The following is an 18,203-nucleotide window of genomic DNA, read 5'->3' on the forward strand; positions in this document are numbered from 1 at the left end:
TATCCACCAGGTAAATGTGGTGGGCGTTCGGTGAAAAATTTGTATAAGACTTTATTGACATATCATCGCTGCCTCAGTTGCCAACATCGCAATGTGACAGAGTTAATGCTTCTAAAGTCAGTATTAAGCATGTTCAGTTCCTGGCTTCCTGATGTGGACAGAAGTCAGCTCTGTTAAACAGCAGATGTTTTACACTGCGGCCGTTACCCTCATTTCCTGGGCGGAGAGCTGCTCGCTCTAATAGAGTAACAGGAACAAGAGAAAGAGAAGAGCTAGAGGGGGGAGAGAAAGAGGCAGAGCAAGGCAAAAGAAGTTATCTAAGCTCAGAGCTCCCACAAATCACTTTGTCACCAGCAAGCTCTGACAAGCAGGAGGAGAGAGAAAGAGTACGAGCAGAGACTCGAGTAAAACAGAGGTGCGAATAGGGAGTGTTGTCGGTGGAGCCTCGAAGGAAGAAGGTGTGAAGAAACTGTAGAGGGAAATAACGAGGTGATACTGCTGGATGGACAGAGGGAAGATAGAAGAGAGACGAGACTGAAATCCAGTTCCCAAAACAGCATAAGTTAAGGGGGACGGCTACTGCTGTTGTTACTGCCGCTGTGTCTGGATGGTACATCACCATTTAAAGAAGGTGTGTCAAACTTAAAATCTGTTACCGGAGGACACTGTTTCATTGAGACAGACATTTTAATCTTCTGACAGCAAACGCGCTAGAGACATTTAATCTCACAAGTGGAACCCAGAGAGCATACACTATCATATTATCATGTTTGAGAGAGAAGAGAGGGATAGAGAGACAGCTGCTCTGTCGGTGAAGTAGGCATGAGACAGAGGCGTTGAAAGCAATTTCTGGTGTAGTGCAGCTGTACACAGATCACATGTTGTTACTAGTAAAAAGAGGTAGTTAGAGCCAAGAGCAGTACATGTTTGTGAAATGTTTTTCTATAGGGGCATGCGTAGGTTTGTGACTGGTATTGAATAAGTTGGTGAAAGTAACTTCTTTGAGAACAATTTCTTTCTTTTAACCATTGATATTTGATTAGCTCCGGACTGACTAAAAGCGCCTGAGAGTTTTATCTGGACTGGAAAAGCTGAGGTCATCTGACCAAACCTAAAAAAAATAGGAAGATAATTTTCAAACTTTTTAACCTGAGACTATTATTAGTATTTTCTCTTTATTACAGAACATTACTGGGGAAATATTTGTCATTAGCACTAATAAGAAATTGTGCCAATTTAACCGTCTTAGTCTTAGATAACAAGTAACTCAGGCTCTGTAAACACCTGTCTTCATTTTGCTGAGTACCACACTACTCTTTTCACATTCACTTAGGTTGCCTCTGTAATGGAAGACTGTGGTGACATGTGGAGGATGATATGCTAGCTCTAAAATAGACAGGATTCAGTTTATATAATAATATAATATAATTTTGCATTTGGAGGTTTGAAAACATACAATCAAAAATTGGTCTGTGAGCACAGAAACAAATCTGCTGAATCCTTGATGGGTAGTAGTTTGTTTTGGACCTAGAGGTGTTGTGGAGACTTACAAAAGGGCACTGACTGTGTGCATGGGCTCTTTTAGCATTTGACAGCTCTGTTCTGGACTTGCTTCATCCTGTGGGACGTCACTGGGTTACCTGTTTGGCTGAGTCAGAGGCTGGGTCATCACTGGATGTCTGTCTGCTCACTGGGATTCTTTCCATCTGTTTCAATGCAAATAAGACAGATGTGTTAGGTACTTTTTACAGCAGCAGTGACAGCCGTGGTGGTGAATTTTCAGGACTCTCCACACTGCTGTAATTGTTTTGTCGTGTGTAAACACTTTGCGTCAGTGACACCTCTCCACTGAGTGATTCACTGTTCCCAAAGGATCCCCGGTTGGAGGAAGGCATTGAAAGGGAAGTCGGAGGAGCTTTTATTAAGAACCAAAGAACACAAGTGACTGAACAGACAGGTTGTCAACATGAAATTGTGGTTCTTGATATTGATGGTCGTGTACATGGTGGGCAGTGTACATAATCTGTCTACATGTAACACTGTGGACTTGGAGATGGTGAAGAAAAAACGCATTGAGGCCATTAGGAGCCAGATCCTCACCAAACTGCGTTTGCAAAAAGCGCCAGATGAGGCTGGGGAGAAGGAAGAGATCCCTGCCAACTTGCTATCACTCTACAACAGCACCAGTGAGATTCTGCTGGAGAAGCAGGATGAGGAGCAGAAAATCATCCCCAGAGAACAAGAGGAGGAGGAATACTTTGCCAAGGTGCTTAACAGGTTCAACATGACCAGTGAGTATAAAATTACCCTTAGCAGCAATATATAAATCTTGAATCTGTGAATCCTGATTGAATATTAAGAAAGGGGGCAATTCCTGATGGCTTAACTATAGTTGAATGTCAAGTAATGACTGTTATTTATGCTATTACAAGCTGAGACACATAATTCAAGGTGAACACTAGCATTGCACTGACACTTTCCACTCTGAAAAAATAGTTATTGTCCAGATGTCACATGAAGTGATGCTGTTAATCCCTCCACTACAGCAATACTGCTGTAATAATGTTATTATTACTAGCAGAAACATAACAATAGCATCGCTTACAGTCCCCCTTTGAATCAGACTTTTGTTCAGAATTTTGTTGATCAACACTAATATTAAATATAGTGCTCACAGTGCTGTCCAGAAGTTTCAAGCTGTACTCCCAAGTATTCACTGTATGCCTTATGGCTGGTGTCACTTCCAATCTTGTCCATAAACTCCCTCAACACGTGTAACCCTTATGATCTCCACCAAAGATCCTGAGGCAGTTTCAGGGGTTCAGAGATCACAGGCATTACAAGTTAGCAGAACTGTGTGCAGCATCTGGTCTGATGCTGTGTGTTGCTTACATGATATCCATGGCATTTTTACTGCTTTATTACTGCTCTTTGTCTGGCAAGGCTACATATGATGTTTGTTCAGCCAAATGGTTTCTGGCTGTAATTGCCTAATGATTCCCAAACTATTACGATAAACATATTTTCTAGTTTTGTTTCTATGCACCATTGTTCTCTGCATGTCTATACTCCTCACCCTATCAGGCAGCCATCCACACTATCCCCCTTTTATCCGCCACTTCAAACGGCACACTTTAGTGGATGGACCACGCTCAGGAGTGTGTAGACCAAAGAGAGAACAAAGCAACCTTCAAAATGAAGAGCACAATTTTGTTCTGCTTAGATAACAACCAAAGAACAGGATGAAAAGTAGAAAAGCAATAGGAAGAGACATGAAATGCACTCCTTCACCCGCACCTATGCTTGCTCTTTTTCTCTTTCATTTTCTCTTTTTTCTTTCTCTCTCACTTTGACCCTCAGGGATTGGGGTTTTCCTGTAACTTGAGCATTGAGTTCTCCCTCGCTTAACCTGTCACTTGTTCTCCATCATTTTTGCTTCTTTCTCACTGACTAGTTTCAGTGTGTCCCTTTAACCATGATATCGCTCTCTCTCTCACTTCTTTCCTTTGCACTCCTCTATCTGCGGGTTTCCTGAGCTTATTATATCAATGTGTTTGCAGTGTGTTTGTGACAGGGCAGCTTGACAGGAAGGAAGACAGGCTGATGGCCACTGAGATCTTGAATGACTCAGGTCCGGTGCAAGCGGTGCCCATGGGGAGCATGTGTTTCCTATAGCTCTGGAATGCCACAGAACACCCATCCACTGCCTTAACTATCCGCTGCCTTGTTTTGAATCAGCTAATAAGGTAACAGCTGAAAGTAGCTGCCCCCTTACTCACAAGGGGTCACAACAGCATGTAGCACCACGTATTTGATTTGGCAGGTTTTTATGTCGGATGCCTTTCTGGGAGGAGACACAAGGGATTTGTCTCCTCCTGGGATCAAGCTAGGGATTTTGCTGTTTCAATCCTGGGAGGTTCGCTTGCTAGGGGAATGTGTAAACCATTACACTATGAAGCCACCGTTGAGTCAACCTCTACACACTGAAAAAGGAGAATGCCAAATGTATGAGGATAAATGTTAAGGCCCATCAAGAACTGCTTTGCAGTTGTGAATTTAAAAAAAGCCACACATACACACACGCGAGGATTTTATCCAGCTTCTGCTTTTCTGTGATAAGTTGTTTGAACAAAACAACAGAAATAGAATACAGGGGAAAAGGTTTATTTTTATTTCCATTAACAATTCTTTTCTACATTTCATTTTTATTGGGCAGCAGACACTTTCCTGACAATCAAAATCATTCTACGGGGGAAACATATTTGTGTGCAAAGCATTTTAGAACATAATAGGTTTAGTCTTCATCGTGGTAATTGTGTGGTAGATTAAGCTAAATTCCTTTTGCTGTTTAGCGCTCATATCTCTCCCTTGAAGCCCACACAAGTTCTCCTCCTATTAAAAGGAGTTTTGGTCCAATTTACACGAGGGAACGCTTGTCTCATTTGGAAGCTAGCCACTTTGTGCTATTCTCGGATGAAATGAGTTCACTTCTCTGAAGTAATTATTGTAGTTACAAGTAAATGAACTTAAAGCTGTACTGTAGAAAGGAGTAGCAACAGGGGGCCAAAGTCAAGTGTGAAATAGGGTGAAGTGGGGAAACAAGACATTGATGAGTGGGCTGTGGGAAGGTGGAGCTGAGAGGGAAGAAGGCCGATATTTAGTCAGTTGCTGGAATCTGGTTCCTCCTACTGGTAATTATAGAGCTGTTACTCAACCTGTCACAACAGCTGTCCCCGGCTTACCTGTGGATAGGCCTTGATTCAACACACAAATCCCCCCACACCCACATTTATATGCAGGCTAGGATGCTATCTCTACCCCGTCTAGCAGAGAGAGAGATTTTTTTTAGCTGAGCATGGAGCTCATTTCTTAAACTTTCTACTCTAAATGTTGATTAATTTTGATCACAGAGCCATTTCAGCGAAAGGACCCTAGAGACAATGCAAACTCTGTTAATTAGAAAGTAGAAGTGAAGATAAAGCTTCAACGTAATTATGGTGCAGCAGCCAATATGCTTCTTAGGGGAAGTGACTTAATTTCCTGTTTTGCAAACACTTCTCTAACCCTTAACACATTTATCTCACTTTTCTCAAACTCGATGGAGACTCTGACTTTCCGTGCATGCGTTTGCCTGGCACACCAGTTCCACTTGACATACTGTACGTTGTTGTGACAGTCTGTGTTTCCATTCATACACTTCAAACCAAATATTTGACTGCTCTGGGTGGTACCAGTAAACTGTCATCTCATTTCCCGTTACACTCCACATCAGTTCTTTTTGGTTTCAGTACCTCAGCTACAATGCAGATGGTAGATGATATACAAGCAGCCGTGACATGGAGTATCCTGGTACAGCCTGGGCTGAATATGTAGCACAAGTATGCAAGGCTGGGTTGCAATTCCTGTCAGAGAGTAATTCCCGGAGTTGAGAGCAGAGAACCCTTGCTTTGGCAGGCTGAGACAGAGTAGAGGCTTTGGGCCCCGGCCAGTACTTGCGCTCCATTGATACACATCTCCAATTTCTCCACACCCCCACTCACACCCTTTCACCCCTCACAACTGTGAGTTATATTCAAGAGTGCATTCTTCCCTGTGCTGTTTCCTTACCATTGTGTTTAACAGTTACATTGCCCCTCTCTGAGCCTCTCACTCACTTTCTATAGTGTTTCACTCTTGATCTTCTGCCTTCCTGTGCTTATCTTTGCATGTCACTATTCGACTTAATCTTTTCGAATGTAACACTCATACATTTATGGTTATAAAGCCTCCAGTAGCTTGTCTCTGTTTTTTATCAAGCTCTGTAGGCATCTTCATGCTGTCAGACTTGGGGATTAAAGTTGCACATATGGGCAGCAAAACTGTAAAAGAACAAAATATTCATGTTGGTCAACTTTAGCAACAGCTGGAAGAGATGAACACTTGGCTGCAGTTATGATTATTGAGTAACACTGAACTCAGCCATTTTATTTGATTAATGTGTAATCCTGACAAGCACTTATGAAAGAAGCCTTTCATTTACTTTATTCATAAAAAACAGTGATATACATCTAAGTGTTGTAATGTTTACTAAATATCAGTGTTGTATACAGTTTAGAAGTTAAAAGTTGTAATTAACTAGGCTTTATTTGAAAAATCTGAACCCGCTAAGTCCAGAGACCTGATGTTTTTGAACCATATGTCCATTAATTCTAACCTTACAATGCCCAGTCATCCCTTTAAAAATCATAGTTCTTTCCTTGTGTTTACAGATATTACACTAAAGACCATTTACATTAAATACCATTTACCAAATACAGTAACGATAGGAGGATTTACCAAATAAGCTCTAGGAGTGGTCTCACAAAAAAAACCAACTAAAGATTCATGATTAAAAATAACCAAAATGTGTAACCAAAAATGAGTAAATCCTATACACAAATAGAATGTTTTAATGCCAAAACGTGGTCCCTCCTTTGCCTAATGTTAATGAATTCAGAGATAAATGGCAAAATGAGGGAGCGGAGAGAAACAGCAGAGGTGTAGAGTGAAGGTTTTTTGGGACTAGTTTACATCTAAGCATTTAAATATACTAGTGCAGTGCCTTTTAAAGTAGGTCATAAATCCTCATAACATTACTGTATTAAAAAGAGATCAGCTATAAGGTTCGAACATGTTTGAATGATTGCATAAGTTTAAAATGTGGTAGACAGGCAGATTGTGGGTAGCAGCTTTCTTGAGAACTGCACAGTTAAGTAGCAAGAAGTTGTCTGTCACAGGAAACAGACAATAATCATCATATAAAGTTAAATGACAAAATTAAAAAAAGTTATTTTTGTGAGAACCTTTTTAGTTTTAAACTAGGAGTGATGACATTTTGTAACATTGTGGCTTACTCTTATTTTATCACATCCTACCAAAAGGCAGTTTGAGGGTTCATTCCTGGCTCTATGCTTGGAGTTATAATTACGTTTATGTTAGGGTAAACTTGGACTAGTTCGAATGGTTCAACGGAGAGGTCAGAGGGTTGGCAAAGTTAGGCAAAGAAACATGCCTCTTGTGTGCATGTGTGCCCCTCCCCCTACATATAGAGTGGAGCGGCAGTCACTGTAGGAGAAAGACTGGTAGCAGAGAACAAAGCACAGAGAACCCTTCATCTGAACAACATCAAGTTCAACACTGCAGTTACTCGGGTCTCCAGCAATACACATGCCAAGTTTAAAGCAAGTTTGATACAGAGGTGTTGAGACAGGCAAAGAAAAGATTTCTTGGAAGTTCTATGTTGTGCTGATTGACATTTAGTCCTGCTCCAACATTTAGTTTGAGTTTAGTCCTGCTCCAACATTTAAACTGCTCCACATTAGCTTTCTTTACATTTTTCAATATAATAATAACTTCTAATAGACTAAAAACACATTACAACTAGCGTTTAAGAAAAGACAGTTAAGAACATCTACCACAAAAGTTGGTTCCCTTCTTGATGGATAAAGTTCTTTTGAAATATTGTACCATAAGACATACATGAGAAATGGATTATGTATACCATGCTATCTACTCATTAAATGCACTTAGATGGGTTGTTTGTCGAAATATCAAAACATAATTTTCCCCTTCTTACATCACACAGCAAAAAATGACACAAACATCAACTACAAGCCCAAAGTCATCTCAATGAGCTTCAACATCTCTGAGATACGGAGTAACGTCGGGGATGGCCTGCTACTCACCAGAGCAGAGCTACGGATGCTCATCAAGGAGCCCATGATTTTGAATGAGGAGAGAGTGGAGCTATACCATAGCCAGGGGACCTCGACTCATTACCTTGCATCTCGCTTTGTCACAAACACGCTGAAGGACAAATGGCTGTCCTTTGATGTCACTGAACCTCTGCAGACCTGGCTCCAAGGGAATGGTGAGATAAGCATTTATTTTTACTTGATCATCATGTATTTGATGATCTTTCCATTTATTTAGTTCAGCCCATGTGTGATATCATATAATTTCTAGATAATATTTCCCTCATCCATGATTTTTTTCTGTTACTAGAGAATGAACAGAAGTTTGAACTTCGGCGGTACTGTGAATGCGGCAATAACGATGATACGTTAAGTTTTAGCATCTCTGGGACTATGAGCAGGAGGGGAGACACTAAAGACTTACAGAAGCTGAACCAGCAGCTACCCTACATCTTTACCATGTCCATCCCTAAAACCAACCACTCTAAGAGTTTACGCACAAAACGTTCCACTGACACGACGGACAGCTGCGGCACGTAAGCAATTCTGACCTTAATGATTTATTCCACTCCATTTCTGCTTTAAAGCTGCAATAGTAACCTACTAAACCACGAGCAGCTTCAAAATACAGACCACTGAAACAACAAACATCAACTATCCCTGTTTATCCATGCTGTAATTCTGTGGTCGTTTTAGTGGCTGTATAATAAATGGACTGTAGCTTTAAAATGTTTTATAATCTTAGACAGATTACAGTGTGCCTCCCATTTACCCCCACACACATACACAAGATGTATACATCCAAGGCCCGGCCATTGGGTGAAATAGAGTGTAATGTTGTCTCCCAACATAACATGTATCCTCCTACAGCTTTTGAACTGTGCTCTAACACTCTTTGCACCATCTCATCACACATCTTCACACTGTTTTTTCTTATGCAGCCAATCACACAACTGCTGTTTGAAGAAACTGTACATTGACTTCAGGAAAGATCTAGGATGGAAGTGGATCCATAAGCCAACGGGTTACTATGCTAACTACTGCATGGGGTCCTGCACCTATATCTGGGATGCCGAAAACAAATATTCTCAGGTAATGTGTGCATTTTCATGAGTGTTATTTCTTCCGAACCCCAGGAGGCAATTTCTTAAAGTCTGGAAAAAATGTTAATGGCAATGTTGTATTTATATGTTGCCATAACAATTCTTGATGATTCAAATAAACCAAAATGCAAAGACTATTTGCATTATTTTAATTCTAAGCACTATGGCACTAGGACTATCTGAATTTAACCGATTATTTAAAATTCTGGTATAGACGAATCCCGCTCAGAAGGAACACCAATGGTTTTATGAGAAAAACAAAAACACAAATCCCTTGCAGGTTGCAGGAAGGGGATGTGGTGTGAAAAATCTGCCAAAAATCAGTATACACAGAGCTACCTCATTGTCAGTTAAGGAGCAGGAGCTTTGTTTTTGCCAAACCTGATAAGGTTAGGGCTGAAATGATGACAAAAATTTTGTCTCACCAATGTCTAACAAAATAACAGGTATTAGTCTCTGGTTGTCTTTACTCTTTTAAAAAGCTAAATATCCTTTTTATAACACTTAATACTTTTAACACTTTCCACTCATTAAGGAAACTCAGCACAATTTCACAAATATGTGCAAAAATGTCTTTAAAAAGTAAAATATTGTGGTATACATTAAGACTTTTCTAGAAGCACACTGAAAATTCTTAGAAATGTTGTGCTTATGTATTACATTTGCTTTGGCACATGTTCTCTTGGTGAGTAAATTCTCATAAATCTTGCCTACAGATTCTGGCACTGTACAAACATCATAACCCAGGAGCTTCTGCCCAGCCCTGCTGTGCGCCACAGACACTAGAGCCACTGCCAATCATCTACTATGTGGGGAGGCAACACAAGGTATCTATACTGCAGTCACTTTCAGGTCAAATGTTTGCAGAACATTTTATGTGAAAACAACTTATAACTTATCACGTCACTGTTATTTTCTACTTGCAGGTCGAGCAGCTGTCCAATATGATCGTGACGTCCTGCAAGTGTAGCTAAAAATATAATATGGCACACAGCTCTGCCTCCTCCTCTCAAAACACAGAGGGAAAGAAGACGTGTTGGAGACTAAAGATAAGAGCAAGTGACGGAGAATTTGAGATAATGTGGACATGGGGAACAAAATATTTTAAAGCTTTTTGATGCACATTAAGCCATGGACCTCTTTTTTTTTTCATATTAACGATTATAGTTTTTATACGTACATTTACCTTGCAGTAGTAAAATTGTCTGTCTTGAAATAAATTAATTTATTTGTTGCATTGACAGGTGTCTAAAGAATAATAATGTGCATAAAAGAAGCGTCTGAGACAATAAAATTTGGACAAAAAAGCACGAGGACAATAATGAACGTTCATGGAAGAATATCCATATTCAGAGATGAAAACGTGGGACATTTCAGATGGCCACATCATCGTCCAAAACAGGTCCTGGTGAAAGGTGCTAAATTACAGGTGGAAAACCAGGGATGTTGGGGTTTTCCTCGAAGATAAGGCTGTAGGTGTTTTTCGCATGGCTACATCATGAAGGACAGAAAAAAACACAGGGAGAGTCCAACCTGGGGAAAGTCCCTTTTGACTGAAAGGCTGGACTTTCATTTTACAGGAACCGTCCATTAGTTTTATTTTGTTTTTTCAACTCACGTGACTTCTAAAATGCATTTTATCAGTATGTTTCTGTTCATAATGTTCATAACTAAATGTCAGATTGTCCTTTAACCCTACTGGTTTTTCAAAGCCAGAGGCACTATCAGCTGTGTAAGAGTGATGACATCATGTTTTTATGCCTCTGGGGACTTACCGCCGTACATGTTCTCTATAAATGGACGCATGGTGGTAGTGCTGATATGAGTAAGGCCATTAATACTTATTGTTTTATTCTATTTTGTTTCAAAATCATGGTAAATTATTTTAATTTCAGGACGTTTCACAAGGAACTCAAGAACTGGTCTGGCTTCTATGACTCGCATTAGGAATAAAACCAACACATTATTTCAGCTTTTCTGTGTTTTTATGGTGCACCTACTTTTGAAATGTCTATTTGTAAATATTCAAAAAAAAGAAATAAACATGTTAAATTATGTTGTGATGGTGGAAGATTTTATGAGAAAAATAAACCACAGGAGGTGTTTCCACTTGGCAGAGAGTTGCCTTGACTAGGTGTGTGCGTGTGTGGGTTTGCATTGCACTTGTCAGTGCATGTATGCGTCTGTTTTAATTGTAAGCCGACTTGACGAAAGCATAAACTGAAACACACCTAAAGTGATGTAGACGTGAATTTCATCATCTTGTCTTTGTCATCACAAAAACAGTTCAAAAGAGTCGTGTTGTTAGACGTGGTTTTCGTCAAAAAACTGTAACTAAAACATGTTTGGAGTACAGTCATGTTAGGTAAAAATAAGATGAAAATGTAACGCTAGTTGAGACAAAACTGTGACTTCAATTCGAAACTAAGAGTGATTTGAAGTTCAGGCCCGTTGCTGTACTTGACAGACTGGGACCCCACCCCTTGCACCTCCTTTTCCTTCTACACTTCAGTGTGTGACTACTTCTCTTTCTTGATGTCTTTCACAATCAGTTTTTTTTTAAAAACACTTTATGTACTTGTACAATGACTTTCCAGTGTCAGGGAACAGATCGGCCGGTGGAAAAGCTTGGTGTATGGCACCATGTGGACTATTTCAGGCCAACTGCAGGACAATTGCAGGATGACTGAAGAACAGCAGCAACAAGTCCTATTTGGCTTCACCAGTGGCAAAGTATGCCCGGACGTACAGGTCCTTTGCACTGTCTTTACCTGAAGGGATGGATGCCTTTCCAGTTTTTATGCTATCTCCGTACACCACACCCCCACCGTCGCAGCCCCACCCCTCTCACTTTGTACTCAACGGATTATTGTCAGCCCATGAGGCTGAATTGGGAATGAGGAGAGCAGGTCCAGACCCGTCGGTAAGTCCCAGACTTAAGGGCAGTGACTACATGGAAAATTAAACACACATACTGTGCACATGCACATGAAAACACTGAACCCACTGACACACAGACACAGCTCAAGCACACCAACATCAAATGCCTTACATAAGCTTTGTGCTAGTGACTGGTGTGGGGGATGCTTGTGCTGTTAACAAAGTGACAGTGATCAGTGCTATCTTGTTCCAAGGCTGGTCATGTTACCCAGAAAGCACAGCAATTTTCCCCCAATGAAAGAACACACAAAGCGCCTGTTTGGAAAGGCAGCTAAACAAAGTATAATGAAACATCATCAAAATAATTGAATCCTCTTCAGTCTCACCTCTCAAAATGATTCTGAGTGATCTGTTGCCAGGTCATAATCTTGCCAAAGTACAATGTGTACCGTGTTTTCGTGACAGGGGAAATGTAATTGGAATGTTAATGGGGCTTTTTTTCACCAAGAAAACAGGATCATTGCCCAACCTAAACAAGGAAAGCCCAAGTTCTGATGCAGGAGACAAGATCATTAACGTTAGACTCTAAAGGTGCTTGAACTTGAATTTTGCTTTTTTCACTTTCCCTCCTAAAGATGAAACAAAGGGTAAGAATGTCAAGAGACTCATAAATCTATCTGTGGTGCTAATGGAACAGCCCTAGGGGCAAGTAAAACTTAAGTAGCCTTGTTCCTCCAAGTGATGTTCATTTCTCAGCAGCTGCTTCCTCTCAAGCCCTCTGGCTTTTCATGGGACTGAATTAAACTGCTGACACCTCCTGCTAAACATGAAGCACATCGCAGAATACGGCCCACCCGAAGAAAAATAAAGGATTGAACTGAACACAATTCAACCCAATGGAGAAGACTTAAGACAGATGGCGACAGCTTTTGAAGGTCAAGCAGGTGTTCTTTTACAGCTAAGTCCACGTGCTGAGTTTATACAACTGCATGAGTAATAAGAAAATTGTTCTGTTGTTGCTATTCATCAATTTTGACACAACTGGCCCTTTAATTACATCCATGTGCAGTGTTTAACCCTTTTATATCTGTTGATGTAATGACTTTCGAAGCATTCTCCCTGTATGCTACTTATCTAGGTTCATAATGCAGTCATGCTAAATGTGAGCTCATTCGTCATGCCGCTGGTCTCGAAATGTTATTTTGGGTTCGCGTCTTATTACAACATCCATGAAATGTGCGATTATACGTCCACCAGTCTCCCAGCACAACTGTTCATTAAAAGTGGAGCAGGAAAGCGACCTGGTATAATTCCTGTGAACTCAGACGGAGCTCACTGCAACCTTAATAACAGACCCTGATGTCCTGCTGCAGCTCAGCTCTGCCTTGCAAACACACAGCTGTGCAAATCCATTGTTGCTCCAGGTGCTGAATCTGTGTGCAAACACACACAAATACACAAACATCAACAAACATGCCTTTCTGTTTAAAGACACAGTTTTGCAGTGTGAGATTTGGGTTTTATTTTCGCATCAGTTTTAGACAAGTGTAATTAAATCAGGGATTTCTTTCTTAAAATAACACGGGGTAATTATGTTACCATATTTACGGACATAAGGGGTCAGGCTGAACAAATTTACCACAGTACTGACTTTAATTTTGTACATCTTTAACTTACTTTTATGACTACCTTATTTTTTGCTTCACTGTACAGGCAGGATTTGAAATAACTTTAGTGTACATTATACTGCTCTACCTACATTTTTATTAAATAATCTGTTCTGATACATATAAATAAACTTTAATTTATAAGTCCCCAGAAAACCTGGTGTGCAGATCAACAGAGTACTGACAAGTTTAGTGGAACATGTTAGACATGAGCTGACAGTGATTTCCCTCTCCACCTGTCAGCCTTTTATTGCCATCTTTTTCCTTCACACCTGCAGTAGATGTTTATCACAGTCTGAGTCAGCCGACCATATCTCTCGCTTCGCCTCCTCTTGTCTCTCCTTTTCTCTCTGATCTTTTTCTTAGCCACTGCCAGCCCTTTGAAGTTTCCCTGAAAGTTTTGTGTTATCACTTGCACGACACAAAGCAAGTGATAGGGGATGAAAAAAGACGAGCGACTAAATGAGGGACAGAGACAGAATAAAATACCACACACGTTTTCTTTCTAGCTTTTTTTCCCTACAAGCTAAAAAGTAACTAGGGTAGAACAAACATTTTCAAATGAGAGTAGTTAATTTCCACTTCACCAGATGGCCGCTGTGTTCCTTTGTCATGTAAATAACCAGTAGCTAGCGTCATGGCTTAAAATTCTAAGGATCAAAGACTGAGGAAAAACAAAAAAAGCCTCTTCAAAGTGTAGCCTACAAAGGGAAAGTATGATAAACCATATGACAGTGAGTGTGGTTATAAAGCACGCTGGGCCCTGACTCATTTGCTGGACCTCTGTAAGTAAGAAATGTTTTCTAAAAAAGGAAAGGTACCAATTACATCTCTGGACTGGCTCCTTCTCATGGCACCGCCCCTCCGTTTCCTTCCTTCCTCCTCTCTCTCTCTCTCTCTCTCCCTCTGTGTGGGTGTGTGTGTGTGTGTGTGTCCCTGGACACACAGGGACAGATATGCCGCTATAAACAGCTACCATGTCCCTGGGTAATAAACAGAGGAGAGGACCTGGCTCATGGCTCTGAAAAAACAACAATGTCCGAGCAGGATCTACACCCAGAGGAGAGGCAGTCTCTAAATAGCAGTTTAATCGTACAATCCCAACTGAAGAACATACCCCAGTGGGTGATGGTGACGGCAATGGGGAAGACGAATCGGTGAGGGGTGGTGTTTGAGGGAACCTTAACTCCCCTGGTGAATCACTATCAAGCATTTATTGCAATAGCATCTGTTGCTCAATGACTTTATAATTGAAAAACTCTAAACATCATTCTGGGCTCTATAAAAGCTAAATGCTTCTAATCTAGATCTAGATATCCTGCTGTATTGGGCTGGCTTGTAAAGTCCGAACACAGCAGTAATTTTAATTGTATATCAGTTGTTGTTGTTGTTGTTTTGGTTACTTGGGAAAAGAATAATTCTCAAACAAGCTGTTGACCAGATGGCCTTGATATAGTCTAAATGTTTATTTCTAACAATAATTTAGGTCTAACACTCACTCTTCTGCTAGCTCTGTATTGTTCACCACCATCTGCTGTATAAAAATCTAGCTTTTGCAAGACGTTTGACTTACTAGTCTAGCGGCATAAGTACTGCAATCTTTTTATTTTGGTAAACAGCTGCCTGCTGTTGTTGGACATAAGGTTGATTGAAAGCAAAGCAATGTTTTGGCCACTATTTTCAGGGGATTTTCCACTCTGAATGACACTTTTCCCATGAACCACTAGTTTAGTTCATTCACTGAATAGCTCAACGGGCCTTATGACCACCTTTTAGTTGGACAAAACAGTCACTATGAACACACACCTGTGTAAAGTAAAAAGTTAATGATTTTAGGCAGATGCAGCCATGCAGCTTCAGAATCCAGTGGAATAGAGGGATGCTGGGAAAGCGTATAAGGCATAATCTCTCAGACCCCATAGTAAGCTTGGCTGAACCAAGGCTGTGACCCATACCTTGGGCGTAAAAGTTCATTCACCCACTATTACTCATCCTACTACTTCACTTCATCCACGCACCCTCACGTCCACATAGACACACACACACACACACTAAAACACGGGCAAGGCTGCTGACTCCTATTAAGTGAGGTGTGACTGAACTCACAAATCACACATTGGTGTTAAACTGACACGGTGGACAGAAAGAAATATCATCCCGAGAACATGCACACACAAATTTGGGTTAAATCACACAGTAATATGACTCTTCTTATTGGATAAATGGGAGGTTAGGGAGGTGTGAGGTTTTCAAGGTTAGCTCTGCACAAGGTCTGTTTTAGATTAGTGAGCCATGAACTGTGGCCTACTGTGTCAGTGGAGCTCTCAGCTGTATTGATGGGTGCAAGGGTTATGACAGCAGAGAGAAAAACTTGGCAGCCTGTTCCTCCATTGCCTTTCCTCAGAGGGACACTGGTCAGCACGCTCCCCCCCCTCCTTTCTCTCCCCACTAGCTCTGAATTCCCCAATGAACAACACATTCCTCCTTCCCAGTACCACTGTTTATGACACGCTATCCTTTGAAGCAACATGTGAGTGTTTGTGTACGTGTAAGTAGATGGGTGCACAAGTGTGTGTGTGTGTGTGTGTGTGTGTGTGTGCGCTAGCCTTGAGCAACTGAGTCTTGCTAAATACATAAACGTTCCAGCATGACAATAACAAAGTTGGACTGTGAGTTTAATAAAGGTCTAAGTGTTTTGTGGAACACCTGAGCAGGTATGATAAGGGCATACATCTGTGTGACAGCTGTTTCCTTGCATCCCTCAACTGATGGCAAAATCTAGAATCTAGGCCAATTGAATTACACGTTGAGATGGAGAGTCCATGAGAGCAAAGGGTGGAGGAAAAAGCTGTGAGTCATCACCAAACTTGGGATGCGTTCATTTTAAAAGGCAGAGAGAGAGGGGGGGAAAACTGGGTGTTGAGACAAAGAAAAACAAACGAGTTGCTTTTCTAATTAAAGCAGCCCTAAAGGAGAGGGTGGGGGTGTTAGGGAGCTTGGGGGGGAGGCGGAGGTCAAAGCTAGCTGAGTCATTTCTAAAAACACCCATTTCCTGTGATTGGGGCACTTCAGGAGCGGGCAGAAATTGCTTGTGGTTTATGCAAACCCTCCTCACATTTCCTCGCAATCAATGCACTCTCACACGCAACAGTAATACGCATTTGCCATGTTTTATTCAGGCACAAGTTGATGAGTAGATCTGGAAAATGTATGGAAGGTGCATCTGAAAATGCATAAAAATGCCTTCTTTTTTTTAGATGTTTGCACTTTTTATAACAAGTCTTCTTCATAAAAGTTTTATTCCACTATTTTATAGGCAGGTATATAATATGTTTCATACAGGATTTTATTGTTATATAGAATTCCAGTCTATATAAACTGCAGGTTTTACAAAGTATCAGTCAAAAGTTTGTCCCAAACCTTTGATGTATGTTTGAATATGTGTATAAAATAGTAAATGTGCAGCATGATTAAATATAACTATAAAATTTCAGTGTTTCTAGATCATCAGCAATGGAACAGATATATTTAAAAAATGTACCGATTTTTTTTATAGATTTTATTTGTTTTTATATTTTTTGTTAATAACAACATTCCACATCTTGAAGCATGGCAAAACTTTTTGTATATTAATAGATTTATAGAGTTCGACTCAAATATGTCATTTCAATGAAACAAGATTCTGAACTTGGATTACATTTTTGTTCTTGATATTTTTGCAAATTAGTGCAAATTTAACAAGATAGATAAACTTAGTTGAATATAGAATATTGAACAAAAGCCTTGAGCCATTCCTTGTTTCTTTTTCCTTATATTTTGCTTTTAAGAGGTCAGAATTCTTATAATTTTTTAAAGTGGTCTTGAGTAAGCAAGTAAGTAAGTAAAGTTTATTTATTAAGCGCTTTTCACAGACAGACAGTCACAACGTGCTGTACACAAATATTAAAATAAACAATACAATCAATAGACATTATACACAATGTAAAAGATCAAATGTAAATAATGTAAAGAATATAAAATACGTAGATCAACAAAAGGCTTGTTTGAACAGAAAAGTTTTTAACTGCTTTTTAAAAGAATCCACAGAGTGAAGCAAACGTAATTGTAACAGTTCTCCCATTTTTTCCTTTTTGTTTGTTTATTTGTTCTTTTTGGGGCCTAATTCTTGCAGCTAATCATTTTCAGAGCACTGTTTGTTTGATATGTTAAGCCAGATGACCTGTGCATCATTCAGTCATAAAGACTTGTATCTACACATAACACACAACTTGGCAAAGAAACTATTTTAAACTCTATATTAGGCACTTTGTTACTAGCAACCACAAAAGCATATTACTTGTTCACATTTCTTTCGCCCAGTCTATAAAAAATGCTAAACAACACAAAACAAAAAAACAGGGAGATTCCCAAAGAGCTATTGGCAAAAAAATAAAAAAATATATATATTTTTTTTTTTAAAAAGCAGAGGGCAAAAGAAGAAGTGACCGGTCTGAAAGCAGTACCTGAAAGTCATGTTCTTAAAAAAATCCAGCAAAGAGGACATGAGAGATACAAATGGCCCTTCGGCTGAGCTACTGTTTGCTGGAGTGTCGTGAGAAATGACTTCAGGGGAATGGTGGCTGTCAAGAAACCCTTCTTAAGGAAGGGAAACAGGGAGAAATGACACAGTAATTGTACTGAAAATCATTAGCAAAGCATCTTTGAGAGATGAATCAAAACTAGAAATTCTTAATTAAAATTGCCATCAATATATAGACTAAATCAGAAAAGGGGTGCAGCACATTAGAGGCTCTGTAGGTCTGAAGCTGTATTTAAGTTAGTGGAGTTGGAGATTTTTGGAT

At 40.0% G+C, this 18,203-nt stretch overlaps 1 protein-coding gene across 2 annotated transcripts; it reads left to right on the forward strand.

Annotated features, from left to right (window-relative positions):
• Window positions 1-262: 262 nt before the first annotated feature.
• tgfb1a (transforming growth factor, beta 1a) lies at window positions 263-10,871 on the forward strand. 2 transcript variants are annotated; one of them, XM_025897821.1, is made up of 7 exons: window positions 263-631; window positions 1,586-2,291; window positions 7,604-7,888; window positions 8,023-8,248; window positions 8,654-8,804; window positions 9,532-9,642; window positions 9,742-10,871. In XM_025897821.1, exons 2-7 carry the CDS (start codon window positions 1,967-1,969, stop codon window positions 9,787-9,789), a joined length of 1,146 nt encoding a protein of 381 aa, XP_025753606.1. In that variant the 5' UTR covers window positions 263-631; window positions 1,586-1,966; the 3' UTR covers window positions 9,790-10,871.
• Window positions 10,872-18,203: the final 7,332 nt, after the last annotated feature.

The sequence above is a fragment of the Oreochromis niloticus genome, linkage group LG14 (assembly GCF_001858045.2).
Source record: "Oreochromis niloticus isolate F11D_XX linkage group LG14, O_niloticus_UMD_NMBU, whole genome shotgun sequence".
Classification (NCBI taxonomy): domain Eukaryota; kingdom Metazoa; phylum Chordata; class Actinopteri; order Cichliformes; family Cichlidae; genus Oreochromis; species Oreochromis niloticus.